General features: G+C 42.1%; 1 protein-coding gene across 3 annotated transcripts in view; it reads right to left on the reverse strand.

The window, feature by feature from the left end:
• ARHGAP18 (Rho GTPase activating protein 18) overlaps nt 1-18455 on the reverse strand; it is a 131327-nt gene that overhangs the window by 64426 nt on the left and 48446 nt on the right. The window contains exon 2 of one of the 3 annotated variants that reach the window (XM_005280238.5): nt 2945-3241. The exons of the other annotated variants lie outside the window; for them this stretch is intronic. Coding sequence (XP_005280295.1) covers nt 2945-2958 — 14 coding nt within the window. The 5' untranslated portion in view covers nt 2959-3241. The remainder of the gene's footprint in view (nt 1-2944; nt 3242-18455) is intronic. 3 annotated transcript variants of the gene reach the window in all.

Below are 18455 nucleotides of genomic sequence, written 5' to 3' on the forward strand. Positions count from 1 at the left end.
CACCTGGGTTTTAAAAGGAGCTCACTTCAGTTTGTGGTGTGAGTGTGAGTATGAGGAGCTGGGAACAAGAAGCTGAGAGTGAGAGGGTGTGCTGCTGGAGGACTGAGGAGCACAAGCATTATCAGACACCAGGAAGAAGGTCCTGTGGTGAGAATAAGGAAGGTGTTTGGAGGGGGCCATGGGGAAGTAGCCCGGGGAGTTGTAGCTGTCATGCAGCTGTTACAGGAGGCACTATAGACAGCTGCAGTCCACAGGGCCCTGGGCTGGAACCTAGAGTAGAGGGCGGGCCTGGGTTCCTCCCAATTGACCTGGACTGTGGGTTCTTCCCAGAGACCTTCCCCTCTGGCTGTTCCCTAACCCACATGGTGAAGCTTTGAGGCAAGAAACTCTGCCAATAAGTGCAGGACCCACCAAGATAGAGGAGGAACTTTGTCACAATAGATACAGGCTTACTGTAGCTATACACCACACAAATGTAATCTGTAATGTTAAAATGGCTGAGAACTTAAAAAATTGGATGGTAACAGGCTGTGAAACCCAGTGACGATTCAACCTGGTGATATTCTGAACAAAGAGAGCTCTCAGCTATGCTTGCAGCTGCTTCCATCACTTCACACTGAGTCTACAGACATTCTAGGCTTCAGACTGACACAGGATGACAATCCTGGCATCTCTTTATATAGACAGATGGGGGGGGGGGGGGGAGGGAGAGTGGGAGTGGAAACAGAGACATGAAGTGTTTTGCCAAAGTTCACATACCAGTAGAGTGGCAGAGCCAGGCATACATCCCAGGTCTCTGCAGTCCCAATCCACTGGACCATGCTGCTCTAGGGGATCAGGCTTTGACCTATAGTAAACTGAGAGTAAGCACTGTAGCATGTTTATGACAGGTTTCAGGTCTGGGTTTATAAATAGACTGAGTAGCACTCTTTGAAGAGTGCTATTCTGTTGATATAGAAATTATGACAAAGCAGTGATTCACGGAAGTGATTTAAATTTACCTACAGGCCAAGTTGTAATTGCCTTAACTAGATTTATATAAACATAAAAATGTTTGGAGATCCATTGTTCCATTCTGAAGTTATTCTATTTACTGTGCAATCAAATCAGAGTCAGGATGAGGTATTGTCTATATATAACAACAAACTAGTACTTTCCACTCTAAATAAAACCAGGAATGATGAAGATTTGGGGAGGGAGGCAGTGTGGTCTAGTGGATAGCATACTGGACAGGGAGTCAGAAAATGTGGGTTCTATTCCATGCTAGCCGCTGATCTGGTTTGTGCCCTTGCGCAGGTCATTTTGCTTTGTGCCTTCCCCACTTTGCCTTGTCTATTTAGACCGTAAGCGGTTTAGGGAGTATCATCTAGAAGGCCCAGCTGAAACCAGGAAATCTGTGCTAGGTGCTGTACAAACACACAAAGATTCTTCTTGTGTGTTTGCACTGTGGCTACCACAATGGTGCCCTGATCTCAGCTGCGACATCTAGATGCCACTCTAATCCAGACTATCAGTAATAAAGATAACATGACCTTGAGCATGAGGAAGAGTTGACTGAAGAAATCCTCAGTGCTCAAAAAAAGGAAGTAGAAGAGACACTGCTGTGGAAGGGAGAAGATTCATACACTAAACCACTTTTTCTAACTGGGTGAAGTTTAGAAATTAAGTAATCTTTTTCTGGTACTTATACACAGTGTTGAAGATTATGCAGTCATCGCTTTAAGTGTCTTTTCAAGTCTCTTATTAAAGTTATCAAGCATGCAGCTGTCAGAGCTGGCTGTTCTGATGCTATTGTACATAAGGCAATGGAGCAGTAACACTTCCACATTGAAGTTTATGAAGAAGTTGTCGAATGTCTTTTTTTTTTTTATATTAATGGCTCAACATATTAAAGATTCTGGTATGGTATTTGGAATCTCAATCTCCTGGCAAACGAAAGCGGATATCATCAGTGTTTGCGAGCAGCAGGCATGCCCTGGGTAATTGCTAGTTTAGAATCAGGTTGTGCGCATTTGGGATCCAGCACAATGCTAGGCTATTTCTTGCCCCCCTTTAAAATGCTTTATGACCTTTGGAAAGCATTAGAGAGATCTTATACCAAGACTGTGTAAACATTTTTTTTGTTAGCCCTAGTCATCCATTACAGTGATTGTAACCTTTCCTTGCATTCCTTTCCATTACTTACCTTATTCTTTCCATTACTGACTGCAACTTCCCTGTTCTTCTTCCCAGTCCTTTCTAACAGACATACTTGAACATACCAGGTAACAATTAGTTGATCAAAGCCAAGAAAAAAAAATGATCAGTTTCAGGATAACTGCACTATATCCCCCTCTCTGTGGTCCACTCCAGGAGCTCCCAGATCTCCAGCCAGCATCTGTGTCTCTGGGTAGGGCCCCTTATCCCACTCCCTTCTGACCTGGGAGGTATTAAGGCTGCACAGCAACCTGTCATCCACTGTGATATCCCAGCAAACTAGTCTACCTAGAGGCCAGCACCTCTGCTCTGCTTTCTTTCTCCAAGGGCTATGAACAGTGTATTGCCAGCAGTTACAAGCAGGCAGGCCATTCACCTGGTTCTTAACCAGACAGTCCTGTTTTGGTAACCTTTGTCCCTATCCGGTACTGGATGCAGTTTTGTCTGGTATCAGAGCATGCTGCTCCTCCCTAGCTGGCATGAAGTTGCACGCACCATGCATGCTAGCTCACGCCACATGGAGGATGTCATTATGCAGAAAGCGCCACCCTGCCCCCGCTGGCAGCAGCAGCCCATGCCATGCTGGAAGTATCTGGATCTCTGGTGTTCTGAGGATGTATCAGTGGCCACCCTAGTTACAAGTTACCACACAGCTCTTTCTAAGCAAGCACCTTTATTCTTACAGCAAAAAGCTTTACAGAAACAACATATAAAAACAGAAGTTCCTATATTCATGCTAAAAGCTTACCAGAGATCATTCATCAGTCTGGTAGGTCACAGTTTTTTCCAACCCTTCCGCCAGGGTTGGGACCCTTGCACAGAAGGTCCTGTCCATTTGATGGATCAGAAAGAAGGCCCTGAGTCAGTTTAAATGTAGCCTTTTTATGCCAAAAGCCCTTTGTCTTCCTAGTCTCTGGAAACAGACTTTGAACCAGAATATGAGAACTTTTCCAGGGGTGGTCCTTCTCTGGAGGTATTTATAATGTGATTCAATGTAATCACTTCCCACTATTTTAGTTCCTGATGGAGCTGTGGTAATTATTGCCTATGGAATAGAAAACAATCATTTCATATAATCACTGGCCCACCATGATACATAAACTTCATGCAGTGAGTTGCCCCAAAGATACTGCATGCGGTTGCAATATCTGTCAGAGATTTCTGGTTAACTTACTCCTAGGCTCTTTCTCCCACGACTTTAGAGCTGTTGTGAAGCTATTTTGTGACCTTTTGGGAGTTGACATTGTGAACGTCACTTGCAAGTTCAGGCTTGCCCAAGTCCACCTTCAGCTTAAAAGTAACAAGGCTGGGAGGGGGGGGGGGGATGGTAGATCAGAAGCAGAGTAATGTTCACTTCTCAAATCTTTGGAAACAGTAGTAGTTTTACATTCACTTTGCACTTGCTTTGTAAATGACTACACAAGGTGCAAGGCAATGGAGGACCAGGCCCTTGGGTTTTCTAAATGCCATCAGCAGCTGTCAATGCTGGTTCAAAAATGCTTTGGAGATTAAAAGAACAATATAAATTCTTATTATTCGTTTACAATATTCAAACACTAAATAGAAATGTGCCAAACTGAGATCTCGGGGGTTTTAGAAGCTTAGAGTTAGTGTGTCTGTTAGTATAACTACACTGCTGCCTGTAGATGCCTCATTAGTGTTCCGCAAGACTTGAATGCTGCTTCTCGCCCCCTCCATTTTCCTGGGAATCTACAGAGCATTTGTGGCAATGATACAGGAGAAGATATTTAGCTAATTCTCTAATGGATAGTGCTAGAAAGGCAGTTTCCAGATATGAAGCCATAACCAAGAGGCCCAGATTGTATGTATAGTACAACATTACCAAGGGCATAACTGTTGTGAAACGGTTTAACCTTAAGCTATCAAGGACCTGCCATTCATGCACCACCATCTAAACTAATCTTATCACAAAATGGAAAATAGGTGTCAGCCATCACTACAATAAGTTGCTAGTCTCCCAGGGTGACACTTTTTCCAGTCTCCAGAAACTAGAGGCAAGTCTACATGAAAGCATATTGCGCAGCAGACTGTGGTGTAAATCTACAATGCTCCAGCATGCCATGCACTGTCTGTGGCACTGAGGACTTACACTCCAGCTTGCAGCACAGTGAATGTTCACATAGACATGCCTAATGTTGTCTACTGAATAACTGCACATTTGGAGAGGCAGAGGGAGTTCTACTCAGTGAGCTGGCCGATACAAAACACAGTATCCAAAATATGTTAGTAGCACATAAGTGGACCATAAGCCTTGTGTGGAGCCCTAAGCATGTACAGGGTGAATCTAACCCAGAGAGCTTTCAGTGTTGCCAGTCCCAAGCATTCAAGAACCATAAACCAGCCTCCTCCCCAAAAAAATCCTGAGATTGGATTACGCTATGAGGTTTAAAAATATATAGATATATATTATTTGCCTTCTGGTTCCTGAGGCTTTAGAGTGATCTTGGTTCATGTTTTTAAGTTTAATTCTGCAACCAGGAGGGCTAGAAACTATTTCTTTTTTCAAATGCAAGATGAAATTCTCAGGACTTCAGGAGCTGGGCCTTGAAGTAACACACCAAATATCACAAGACTCACAGTAAAATTATGACAGTTGGCAACACTGAGAATTGTTTTTAAAAATCAATTCTCTTTTTACCTTCAATTTGATAACAATGACCAGGCTTTCATGCTAGATGTCATTCTAATCTCCCTTCATTCTTGAAATATTTGAACAGAGAAATTCTTGGGCTTTGGAAATATTTTCCTATTGGATGCAAATGTATAGAAACTCCCTGCTCACAAAGGCTTTCTGTTCTTAAAATGTGAACTCATGTAGAGTCAGACTTCTCTAGATATGCCTGAGAACATTTCAGCAACCTGCCAGGAAAACAAGGAGATAGATGGAAACCATCGCTGACCCTAATAGATGACCTTTGTGAAGTGTAGGTAATGTAATTGGTAAACATTTTCAAAAGTGCCCAAGTCACTTAAGAGCCTAAGTCTCACTGAAAGAAAATGGGACTTAGACTCCTAACTAGGAAAACAAGAAAAATAATGTAACCAACTGATCCTATTCTGCTATCCTTCTTTCAACCTTTTGCCCTTATTTTGGCATCCATTTACCAAATTGCCAGCTATGGTATCTATTAACCTCATCCTTTGATTGCACACTCCACAGCATCTCTCACTCCTCTTAACTCTTTCTCTAATCCTTTGTCCTAATACGGATACAACTACAAGCCTATTCAATATTACTATGTTTCTCTCTTCCATTAAAGTCCTTCTAAGAAACTGTTAATCTTTAATATTCATAACTTTTATTCCACTTATTGAGAAAATTAGCATGTAGTGCGCACACGTTATGTGTTATTTTTGGTTTTGAAAAATTCTGCCATCTTCTGAGATCTAACCCCATGATCTGATAATATGTCTACGAATAGAATGAAACCTAAGGGTGACCACTGTACTGTGCAAACTCTGCACACATTGTGCAGCTTGGCTCTGCAAATATAAAAGAATAAGTTTGGAGGGGATATTGGAATTACAAATACTGTCCCTTTTTTTTGAGAAACGGCTGAATGCTCAAAAGAGTGCAGTGTTGTTGTACCTGTGTTGGTCCCAGGATATTAGAAAGACACGGTAGGTGAGGTAATATCTTTTGTTGGACCAACTGGAGTAAGATTCCTAACTTCTAAGTAGGCTCCTAACCTGCATTGATTTTAATGGAGGTTAAGTCCCTAACTCCATTTGAGCAGTCAAAGAGCCTAAGAGCACCTCAAAATATTAGTCTTCTACTCACAGTCAAAAAAGAGTCATGTGAATAATGTTCAGTTAATTTGAACAGGAGTACTTGTGGCACCTTAGAGACTAACAAATTTATTAGAGCATAAGCTTTCGTGGACTACAGCCCACTTCTTCGGATGCATCCGAAGAAGTGGGCTGTAGTCCACGAAAGCTTATGCTCTAATAAATTTGTTAGTCTCTAAGGTGCCACAAGTACTCCTGTTCTTCTTTTTGCGGATACAGACTAACACGGCTGTTACTCTGAAACTTGTCAGTTAATTTGAGGTATCTTTTAAAAGTCCCTGGCCATCTAGCCAAGCATGGTAACATCCATGAAGGTACACTAGGGTCCCTCATAACTTCAGAGCATAGTGGTATAAAATTGGTGCACTAGCAGCTCCGGCCCTACTGCATTAGTTAAAGGAGACTCTAAATTAGCTGTTCTAAGTGTAGGACTTGCAGCACAGGTTACAACCTCCAACTCCGTCTGAAGGTTAGTGTGCACATACGCAGCCAGTTTATTACAGTATAATTACAATAGTCAGATTAAGTTGTAAATGAACTTTTGTGAGCCTTCCCAAACAGTGTTCAGGGCAACCCAGCTCCGGAAGGTGTTTTTATTGTCCAAAGGAGAGCCACAAGGACAAACATGCTGTCACAGAAGCTGGAAAGATGCCTGCAGAGCAGGAAGCTGTGCAGGCTGCAGCTGGATAGAGAGCCCCATGCAGAGCAGGCTGTGACTGCCCAATGCTGCAGGGAAAGACAGATCTGTGCAGAATTTGTAGGGAGCAGCCGAGACAGGGGTCTAGTAAAGAGGAACTGACTGAGCCTGTCAGCAACTCAAAGCTAGAAGCCAACCCAGGCTATTAAAGGGGCAGCAACTTGAAGTTTTTTTTTTTTTTTTCCAAAGTGCCAAAGATCACTATGCTCTGACTACATGTTTGGCCCAAAGAGAAAATGCTGCTGTAACAGGCAACTACATACAGCCAGGGACTGCAGGCCTTGTAGTCCAATTGCTGCCCACAGTTTGCTAGCAGCATGAGCAGGAAGCACTTCAGCAATAGCAGAATGACAATGCAGAGCCCCCAAAGAGACACCACGGAGTGATCCAGCTTAGGAAAACCTCTGGGTTGCTTAATTACTTCTAACACAGGAGTGGATTGGAAAAGGCCCTCCGCCCCCAAGGACCAAGCTAGGAATAGCTAGGTTTCATTTTGAAGTGTCTTAAGCCATTGTTGTGACCCATGAACCCCTCAATGCCAACTGGGTTACAAGAATATCTTGACTCTGGTGTGTACACACTAGTTCGCCAAAGAATGTTGTATGAGGTCTTAAATGAAAGCCAGGGTCACACTGGTCATTAATATTGTGGTGAAATGTATGTACAGATATTACATAAGTATGTATGTCTACTGGCAATATGTTCCTGAAGTCTGTGTCAATGCAGAGCTGACAAACAGGTTTTCTGCCAGACAAAAGATTATGCACCCATCTCTCAGTTGGCATGTAAATTAAGCTTTGTAAGCCAACCCAATGGGAGCCCCATTGCGATGGGGTGTACTCCCCACACTGGCCCTGCAAGTGCTGAGTTAGGCTAATGGATGTAATCAGCCCATTAAACTGCAAAAGGGGGAGATTTAGGGAAAAAGTTAATTGGCCCACCTGAGAGGAAACAGGCCAGGGCTTATATAAGGACAGGAAATTGGAACCAGAGAGTGCTGCAGGGAGGCAGGCTGCAGTCACTCCCTGGGAGGATGGAGTTGTGTTTGGGGGCTATAGAGACAGATAAGTAGCCTATATTACTCCCTGTGAGGAGGGTGCTGAGAGGCTAGCAAACCCAGAGGCGTGGGAAGGCCCAGGAGGTAAGGAAGAAGCTCAGGGAAAGGCAGCAAGGTGAAGGAGGGAACCACACCTCAGCTGCTGTTTAGAGTGTTTCTGAGCTGGAACCCAGAATAAGGGGTGGGCCTGAGTTCCCCTGCCAGCCCCTGAGGGAGTGGTACCTGGGTCAGTGAATGAGTGAACTGCCAAAGACTGCCATTGAGCAGTCTACAATCTTATAGTTCATATGAAGGTTTTGTTGTAAGGTAATCTGGGAAAAGGTCATAATTAAGGTTGTAAATGGAACCTGTAGATTGGTGTAAGGGGATGGATTCTGACTGGCCCCTGTTTGGGTGTGAAGGGTGGGTGAGGATTCTACAAGGAGAGTATTCCAAAGGAAGAAGGGAATTGGGGGGGTAAAGAGGTGGCACCTACAGGATGGAGGACATGCACACAATTCAGGGTAGGTGAGGAAGGGACAGTCTCCCCCTCCACCCAGTCTGGGGCAAGATGGCACTGCATTGCCTGTATTCAGAACCTACCTAGCACAATTTAGCCCTTTCTGTATGTATTTGAAGATACACTCCATTCTCAGTTCATCCCTCACAGTATCACAGAAACGTAGGGCTGGGAGGGATCTTGAAGTCATCAAGTCCAGTCCCCTGCACTGTGGTAAGGATGGTCTAGGTTTACTCAGTCTTAACAGTTATTTGTCCAACTTATTTTTTTAAGCCTCCCAATGACAGTGACTCCACACCTTTCTTTGAAAACATATTCCAGAGCTTAACTACGCTTATAGTTAGAAAGTTTTTCCGAATATCTAGCCTACATCTCCTTTGCTGCAGATTAAGGCCATTATTATTTGCCCTACCTTCAGTGGACATGGAGAACAATTGATCGCTGTCCTCTTTATAACGGCCCTTAACATATTGGAAGACTTATCAGGTTGCAATGCAGACCTCTTTTCTCAAGACTAAACATGCCCAGTTTTTTTAACCTTTACTCATAAGTTAGGTTTTTCTAAACCTTTTCTCATTTGTGTTGCTCCCCTCTGGAGTCTTCCCCATTTGTCCACATCCCTCCTAAATTGTGGTGCCCAGAATTGGACTCCCTACTCCAGTAGGGTCTCACCAGTGCAGAGTAGAGCAGGACAGTTACCTCCGGTGTCTAACATACAACAGTCCTGTTAACCCCAGAATCACACTGGCCTTTTTTGCAGCTGCATCACATTGACAACTCTGTTCAGTTTGTGGTCCATCATAACCTCCAGATCCTTTTCAGCAGTTAGACAGTTATTCCCCCATTTTGTAGTTGTGCATTTGATTTTTTTTCCTTCCTGAGTGAAGTACTTTGCACTTGTTGTTGTTGAATTTCATCTTGTTGAATTCAGACCAATTCTCCAAAGTCATTTTGAGTTTTAAACCCATCCTCCAAACTTCTTGCAACCCCTCCGTTTGGTGTCATCTGCAAATTTTATAAGCATACTCTCTACTCCATTATCCAAGACACTAATGAAAATATTGAATAGTATTAGATCCAGGACTGAGCCCTGTGGGAAGCCACTAGATGTGCCCTCCCAGTGTGACAGCAAACCATTGATACCTACTCTAAGTACAGTCTCCCAACCTGTAATGCACCCACCTTATAGTAATTTTATCTAGACTGCATTTTCCTAGTTAGCTTATGAGAACATCATTTGGAATTGTGTCAAAAGCCTTACTAAAGTCAAGATACTGTATATCATGTCTACTGCTTTCCCTCAATCCAGTAGATCAACCTCATCAAAGAAGGAAATTAAGTTGGTTTGGCATCAAAATATGGAACCTGGACAAACTGATGAAGTCCAGCCATTTTGGGTGGAGAGCTGAGAACTGGTGTACTTCATGTATATCCCAGGCTGTAAAGCACTGGGGGAGGGGGGTACACCCGCTTAGATAAAGAGACACAGCTCAGAGCTATTGTTTCAGGCTGTATTCATCTCCATGGGGAATTCTCCTTCAGCTGAACATCACACTGAGATAAATGGGCCACTTCGCACCTTTCCGAACTCCTGTGCCACAGATGGATGTGTAGAGAAGCCCTTTCCCTCCACGGTCATTCTATACTTCCTGTTTAAAGGACCATGCTTTCAAGGGCTCTAAAATGGCATGCTAACACACTTTCTTGAAACTTGCTTGGGTCTTTTAATAGTGTTAGATGGAATGCTGTGCATGAGTGAATGGATGGTAAAAAGAGGTGAGGAGCTTGTATGTTTCAGCAGCTGTGGGGCTGGAATGGTAAAGGTATAGAATATCAGGGTTGGAAGGGACCTCAGGAGGTCATCTAGTCCAACCCCCTGCTCAAAGCAGGACCAGTCCCCAAATGGACCCCTCAAGGATTGAGCTCACAATCCTGGGTTTAGCAGGCCAATGCTCAAACCACTGAGCTATCCCTCCCCCCCAGGAAGCAATATGGTTTGGTCTGTCATTGTACTAAAAGGGGGATGAGGATGGGATTCAAACCCATGCACACAGAGCACAATGGATTAGCAGTCTATCACCTTAACCACTCAACCACCTCATCTTAGCTTGGGTTAATGGGCATATTGGGGCATTGCTGGAAGAGTGCACATTTAAGGTTGTATGGGCAACCTTACCTGTGCATATCCTGGTTTTCAGAAGGTTGAATTTTGTTTAACACATTCTTATGCAAGGGGACGATATACCACCAGGCAATTTCAACTCTGTTAACGTAGTTTTTTTTTGTCATTTGCCCTGCTAACCCTTACTGAAATGGACCCTCTCAATCACTAGTATTTCTTTCCTATTTGTTCATGTTTTTGGAGCCCACTTCTTTAAAGTCTTACACTGGCATTGTTCCCAGCACATGACCTCCCATGGAATTTAGTGGGAGCTGTGTGAAAATCTTTAGCACAAATGTTTATAACAAAATTTGCATATCCCAGAGTTAAGGAAGTCATTTTATGGAGGGTGGTAAAGGAAAAAATGTTTGCCTGCATTCTTAATTATTTTAAAGGTGTTGGCTAAAGCAAGAGTGCAGTTAAGCTGTGTACTGAATGGGAAGTTTGCAAATGATCAGCTTCAATTTGAACAGAGCATGTAATCACTATAACACATACAAATATTACTGTATATGGAGAAAAACTACCTTATGCATTAGATGCATTATTGCAAGTCATTGCCTGATAAAAGTAACAACAATGGCTATGGGTGAAGCAGCTTGGGATGGTGATGAAGTATCCTGTCAGGCTCTGTTATGCTGGCTCAAAATAAGATATGCCTCTACCCCGATATAACACGACCCGATATAACATGAATTCGGATATAACGCGGTAAAGCAGTGCTCCAGGGGGGTGGGGCGGGGCTGAGCATTCCGGCGGATCAAAGCAAGTTCGATATAATGCAGTTTCACCTATAACGTGGTAAGATTTTTTTGGTTCCCGAGAACAGCATTATATCGGGGTAGAGGTGTAGTTAAAAGTTAAGATCTGAAAACTGTCATTCAGCTACCAGTTGTTGTGGCGTACATTATGCGTTAAGTCATCTTAAATTTTTATGACTGGGACAAGTTAAATTTAAATCCTATTGTATATTAAGATATTTAAACTGCAAGAAAATATTAGCATAAGATTAATTTCCTTTGCTCAGTGGAGAATCTAGGTGTATTTTAAAACTACAGAGGTGCAAAGCAAAACCAGAGTCTAAAAGCTATGCAAAATTTCATATTCATAACCAATACAGCAACACAACTGTAAAAATGTTTTTCATTCAAAATAAGGGGCATGTATTTCTAGCAAAAACAAAAAAGCAAGGATACCTCATTATGTAACACAGCGTGTGCAAAATAATTCCACAGCATTATGAAGGGTAAGAGTCTCTCTATAGTTAAGGTTCAAGCCCCACATTAACACCTTCCAGAAGAACCTGCTCTTAATGACGTTTTCCTGGCTAAGTCTCACCCCAGGGTAATTTTTGTTTCCGAGAAGTTTGGTTTTTTTGCCTCTGGAAACTTCCATTACATGCGTCTGACGAAGCTTATGCTCCAATACATCTGTTAGTCTTAAAGGTGCCACAGGACTCTGTTGCTTTTTACAGATCCAGACTAACACTGCTACCCCTCTAATAAGAGACTTGAAAGTAATGGTGCTTTGAAAACTTACCGGATATCTATTTTTTTAAAAAACTTCTAACTAATTTTTACTTAAACATAAAATAGTTGGCCCCTGAATTTCTAGTTATTTTTGTAGGAAGTAATGCCATAGTACATGTTAGTGTTAAAGTATATTGGAAATGAATTACTTGAATAGGACACCTTCTTGTCAACTATTTGAAATGGGCCACCTTGATTGCATTGGCCTCATTAGCACTACAAAAGTGACTTTTCCCCTCCCTTCGTATTCAGCCCTTCTTGTCAACTATTGAGAATAGGCCACTTCCATCTTAATTGAATTGGCTCATTAGCACTGGCCCCCCACTTGGTAAGGCAACTCCCATCTTTTCATGTGCTGTATATTTATACCTGCCTACTGTATTTTCCACTCCATGCATTTGATGAAGTGGGTTTTAGCCAACAAAAGCTTATGCCCAAATAAATTTGTTAGTCTCTAAGGTGCCACAAGGACTCCTCGTTTTTTCTTTTTAATAGGAAACTGGATTTTAATCTCCTAATTTGTTTTGATGTTTGCATATATTTGCAAATTTCACCTGGCAATGTTTTATTGGGTACTATAAACAAAGTGGGAGGATAGTGAATGATAAACTTAAGAACTGGCTGCCTCCATTAACTGTTCAATTTCTAACATTCAAATATTTGGATTTCTTAAGATGTAGAATTTTTGCAAAGAATGTGTAATACTTTGGAGTCCTGGCTAGACTCCACTGAAAAAACATTTGCAACTTCAAAAATTGTTTAAAAAGTTGATCTAAATATAGAAAGCTTTACTGTAAAGAACTGATTTTATTTTCTGTGGTTCTTGCACCGTTTAACAAAGTGACCTTTCTTCCTGATCCTCACTTTGGAACTTTAAATCAGAACAAAATGCACAGGAAACAAAGAATAAGGAAAAACCAGAGATCTACATGCATAAACATATAGAGAGAGGCTCAACCAACCCCAAAAGTATAATCTCTCATTCTGAGAAAAACAGACATTTGCTAATGCAGAACTAAATTAATCATAATCATGTGGTATCCTGGCCCCACTGAAGATAGTAATCAAATTCCCATTGATTTCAGTGAGTCCAGGACTTCATCCATAGATTTTGTTTTTTTTTGCTTTTTGAAAGAATGGAACTAAAGAACCTCCTTTAAACAAAAAAACAAAACAAAAAACCCCTTATTGCCAAAATGTAATAGGTCAAAGGGCTATGGGAAAAAAAAATCATAATTGCTACCTACCGTCAATACTGGCCTATGCCAGCAGCTAAGTGTTGACTATGTCCCCAACACACCAAATTGCACTTTGACCATATTCAATTACAAAATTATTTTAAGGCAGGTCAATTCCTTTTGTGGAGGAGGATTAAGATATGTATGAATTTACACGACTAATGTATTACACACACTGAGATGATCTGTATCCCTATATGTAAAAAATTTTACAAATAAAGCAAACGCATGTTATTTTATTATATAGCCAGGCTTTACTTTAGTTACTCAGCAAAATAATCTACTTGGTCAAACATTCTAGCATTATTTGAAATCCTTTAAGGACTTATAGCCAAACTGTATTCTCCTATGGGAATAGCCATGGAAGAAGAGTTGGGGGCAAAGGGAGAGGAAGATACGTGAGGAAACTCCATGAACTAACCTTGTTGGAATTTTCCCAAAAACTTCCACTAAGAAGGGCTTGGAAGTCTATAAAGGATCCTGGAGTCCACACAAAAGGGAACTCCCAGTCCCAGAGAGGGTTGTTCCCTCTGCACTGTTCTGCTTCCCTGTAGGAGTTATGCCACTGACCTTGCACCTGGTGCCTGTCTAAACACCACGGTACAAATATTACTAAGTAAATATTATGTCAAGTGTTAATAATGTAAACATATCTGATGAGTTATCTACACCTTTAGAGGGGATGTCCACAGAAATCAGCTCCTCCTCCTACAAACCATTTTCCTGAAAGCCTAAGGAACCTGAAACCACACACATGGCTTCTGTAGGGGGAGGAGGTTGCGAACAGTGCCATAGAGCCTCCAGTAAGGCTCCACCTAATCAAACTTTTCATTCAGCTTTGAAAGCTCTCCTTTTATTTAAAAAAAAAAGACAAAACAATTAAGCCACAAATACAATTAGTAGTTTAAAATTATTCAGAATATTAAAAACCTTTAGCTTCTCAAAGTGGCATTAGGTTCCTGTAGAACTATAAATCAATACATACTGAGTTTGCATGATTGAAAGGCTCTGGTATAAAGAGGAGTTTCATGCTTGCTCTAAATCACATTTTAGGGCCCAGTCTTGAAATTGGCTCAGTATAGGCTCCACCATGGCTCTGATTGCAGAATCGGTGCTCTACCTGATTTTTTTCAGATTGGTTAATTATACAGCCACTTAACTAATTCTTTTAAGTATATGTACCTAGAAAATTCATCTTAATCAGCACATTCTGTTCTTGCTTATTCTTTTCACACATGCACCACAGTAAGAAACAATGCTGAAATTTTAGTTCCTGAACTATAATTAAACCAGGAGGCATTCACTATAATTCTGAAATTTTCTGCTTCTGGTGGTGCAATTTAGAGACTAAAATAAATAAAAATATTGTTTTGAAGATTATCAGCAATTTGGTGAGATTTTGCAGTCAGTGTAGACTAGTGTCTTAAATACATGGAATTCTGTCAACCTGATGACTACTAAGTCCCTCACTTCTTTAAACACAAAGATTCAAGAAAGCATCCCTAATCCTCAAATGTTTTCCTGCACTGGGTGAAAATAGATAATGCAAATATCCCAGTGTACCTTTTCCATCTCATAATAGAGGAGGACTATCCACTCCTCTCTGACAATCTTACTAAATGTTAGAGAAAAGTCCTGAAGCAGCACCATCCAACAGATTAACAGCCTACAGTGTCATAAACAGTGTTTTTCAGATCAGAGATATAAAGTGCTCATGTGAAGATTCTAGAGAACTGAACTCCCATTAAAGTTAATGGAGTTTCATGAATGTGCAACTCCTGCTTTACCCCGGTGTGAGCAGAATCATGATTTTTGGATCTTGTATGTGATTAACATTCACAGAAATTCAAATATATATTCATTTTTTCCCCTCAATGAGCAGTAAATGCTGAACTTTTAATACAAGTATTATTCTCCTTCTCTGAAGGGGGAAGAAGGAATGAATTCAGTCTTAAATTCTTAAACATTTTTTAAGAAAAGCTAACCACGTTCAGTCTTTCCCTTTAATTTCCATAGTTAGGATGTCGCTGGGGTGAAGATAATGGGAACTTACTCAAGTATTTCTTATACTACAATCACAAACAGCTGATTACACTTCACATTTATGATGTGCTTTGATGTATGTCATAAAACTAATCTCTCTGGTGTAAAGTTCAAAACCAACTAAGGTGTGTAAAAAATCTCTATATATTAACCTACCATTGAAAAAACTCATTGATCACACTATCAGCTAATCCTGTGATACAGACTGGGTACTGCTGCATGTTGCATTTCATTGTACATAGTTCTGATGTTGGTGGTTTGATTCTTTTGGTGAGACATTGTTTAAAGCGCAACAAGCAATGTTCAGCAGTTCTGAAAGTGCTGAATATCGTGTTTTGTCATTACAGTGCTGCCTCTACTGTTAGAAAATAATTCATCTAGCTTGCATGCCTTCCATTCCACAGTTTACAATAATTAAGCATATTAAAGCTAGTAATTTATGGATATTACCAAGGATTGCTTCCTAAAATTTCCATTAAAATAAATCATGCATATTGCCTAAAGACAGGCTCCACCAGAGTACCAAGTCAACGGGACACTGGCTTTTTCCCACTGTCGAGGGAAGCTTTGAGAGCTTCCCATCACCTGCACAGTGCTTGCAGTGGTACTAGTAACCAACCTACTTCCAGGCTGCTTGTGGACAGTCTGCCTGCTGAACTCTTCATTCCTCCACCTTGTCAGTAGAATTGCACACATTACATAATGCACAGTATCCAGCAATAGCTATTGGGATATTTTTTCTTTGAGATCAAGCCATGCCAGGAGGCATCTCCAGCTGTCCTTCAATCCCCCAGATGCACACTCCACAGTCATTCTGCTTTGGCAATAGTTAACCTTCCCTCGCTTATGTCCAGATGCCGGGTATAGGGCTTCATAAGCCAGGGAAGTAAAGGGTTGGCAGGGTCACCAAGAATAACAAATGGCATAGAAACTCCATTAATATCAATTGGTTGGTCTGGGAGAAGGTCCCAGCTTTCGTCTTGTCAAAAGTCCTCTATTTCTAAAAATCCAAGTGTCATGGACTTCTGACCACCCAACAATGCTGTCCGTACATTGCCCACAGCAGTCTACCACAGCCTGCATAATCATAGAAAAGCACCCCTTTTGATTATGCACTCAAGCTATGCAGGGGTGTGTAGTATAGAGATGTGTCCCACCTAAGCTCAAGCACCATGTGGGAAGCCCATGCCTTTGAACCCATCTATTTCCTGCACCCTGACCAGCCATATTGCTCTGTAAAGTAGGATACGCTTTATGGCCTGAGATGGGATATCCACCCACACAAGGCCTGAAGGGGTTAAGGTGGCTAGCTGGGCCAATTAACTCTCCAGGTTGCACTTGGAGGAGTAGCCAGGGCGCAGTGGAGTGGCCACCTGTGCTGGCACACTGTGAATCCATAAAGCTCAGGAGCTGAGAACACAGAGGGACTGCAGGGAGGTAGTCTGCAGTCATTCCTTAGAAGGGAGGTGTGTTTGGGGGTTACAGAGCTAGGTAGCCTACAGTTACTCCCTAGGAGGAGGGAGTTTGGGCTGGCAAACCCTGGAAGAGGGGAGACCCAGATAGGTAGGAAAGCTCAGGGGCAAAACAGCAAGGTATGGGATAGGGCAGACCTTGGCTTCTGACAAGAGGGCCCCTGGAACCTGGAGTAGAAAGTGGACCCAGATTCCTCTATCAGCCACTGGGGAAGTGACATGGACCAGAAAGTGGACTGCCTGAGACAATTTGCCTTGAAAAGACTGATATCCCAGAAGGGGAGAACCATAGTGACCTCGTTGGAGGGCCAATTTGCAAACAGGAAGCCACAGCTCCTGGAGTGAGAGGGGCCGCAGCATGAGAGAAGACAGGTGGAGAGACCGCCAGAGGCGGGTACAGCACCTGGAAAGAGCTAATCTCCAGAGTAGCCTAGTGGTGAGTGGACCCCCCGTGACATGGCCTTACGTGCCTCGATAATGACTATCCACACTGTTTTTGGGGTTTTTTCCCCTTTTTTTTTTCCAGTGCCAAATTGACTACCACTGACAGATAACAATCTGGGTTTGTATGCTTTCATATGGCTATTGCCACCCTTTCTCCACTGTCAGGACAGGTACGCTAAGACAGCTGTCCTGCAGGGCTAGGGTGACCAGATGTCCCGATTTTTGGGTCTTTTTCTTATATAGGCTCCTATTACCCACACCCCCTGTCCTAATTTTTCACACTTGCTGTCTGGTCACCCTATGCAGTGCTGGGTTGAGTTTGGCACACAACTTGAGGAAAGTGGCCTTCCACATCTGGAATTCTGGGTCCACTGCTGGTCGTCCTACGCTTGCATCACAGTCGGATTCCACTACTTGGTGCTCATAGCTGAAACAAACTGCTCCACCAGGTGCAGTTGTTCTGTACCAGTGAGTCTGATGCATTCAATGTCCACTCATCCTCAGATGACTGAGCATTGCAGCTTTGCAAATACAACAGAACTGTATGCCCTGTATTTAAATATGGAGAAAAGTGATGTATTGCATCCATGTTTGCGGCAGAGTTCAAAAACATATCACTAGAGCAGTAGATTATGGGATGGAACAGAGGGAGTTGTGGGACTTTGATCCCAAATTCCCACAGCTCCCTAAGAGTGGCCACCTGTGCTGGCACACAATGTGAATCCACTCTACTGAAATAGCTTTGTCAGTGACACTATGCTAATAGGACTTTTGCTCGTACTACTTTCTAGTGTTGCCAAGGTCTAAAAAGCACTCTGCAATGCTATATTATGTTTATAATACACAAATATTCAGGGAAATAATCCAGTATTATCTCCCTTCCAATATCCATCTTCAAGGGAATGAGGAAATGTTTCCCAAGTATGCCATGCCTTTGGAGTAGGCCTACAACCAAGCACTTTGAAGCCAGTCTTTCTAATAACATTTTGTGAACAGGACACTTAATAAATTGAACATTACAACAATTACCTTGTCTCCAAACAAAACAAACTGCCACAATGTCCTGACTATTACACGGAAATGGTTCTCAGCTAATCCTAAGTGATATATAAAGGTCAAATAATTCTCTCAACATCCCTGTGAAGTATTTACATATGATTCTGATTTTTAAATGGGAAGCTGAACTAGAAGACTGACTTGCCCAGGGCAGAGAGTAAAGGCCATGTCAGTGTGTTAAGACTCAGGAGCAAGGAACAGGAGTTCTGAAAGCTGGTAGGCCAGAGAAATTTTGTACTGACATTCAAATAAA

The sequence above is a fragment of the Chrysemys picta genome, chromosome 3 (assembly GCF_011386835.1).
Source record: "Chrysemys picta bellii isolate R12L10 chromosome 3, ASM1138683v2, whole genome shotgun sequence".
Lineage (NCBI taxonomy): Eukaryota > Metazoa > Chordata > Testudines > Emydidae > Chrysemys > Chrysemys picta.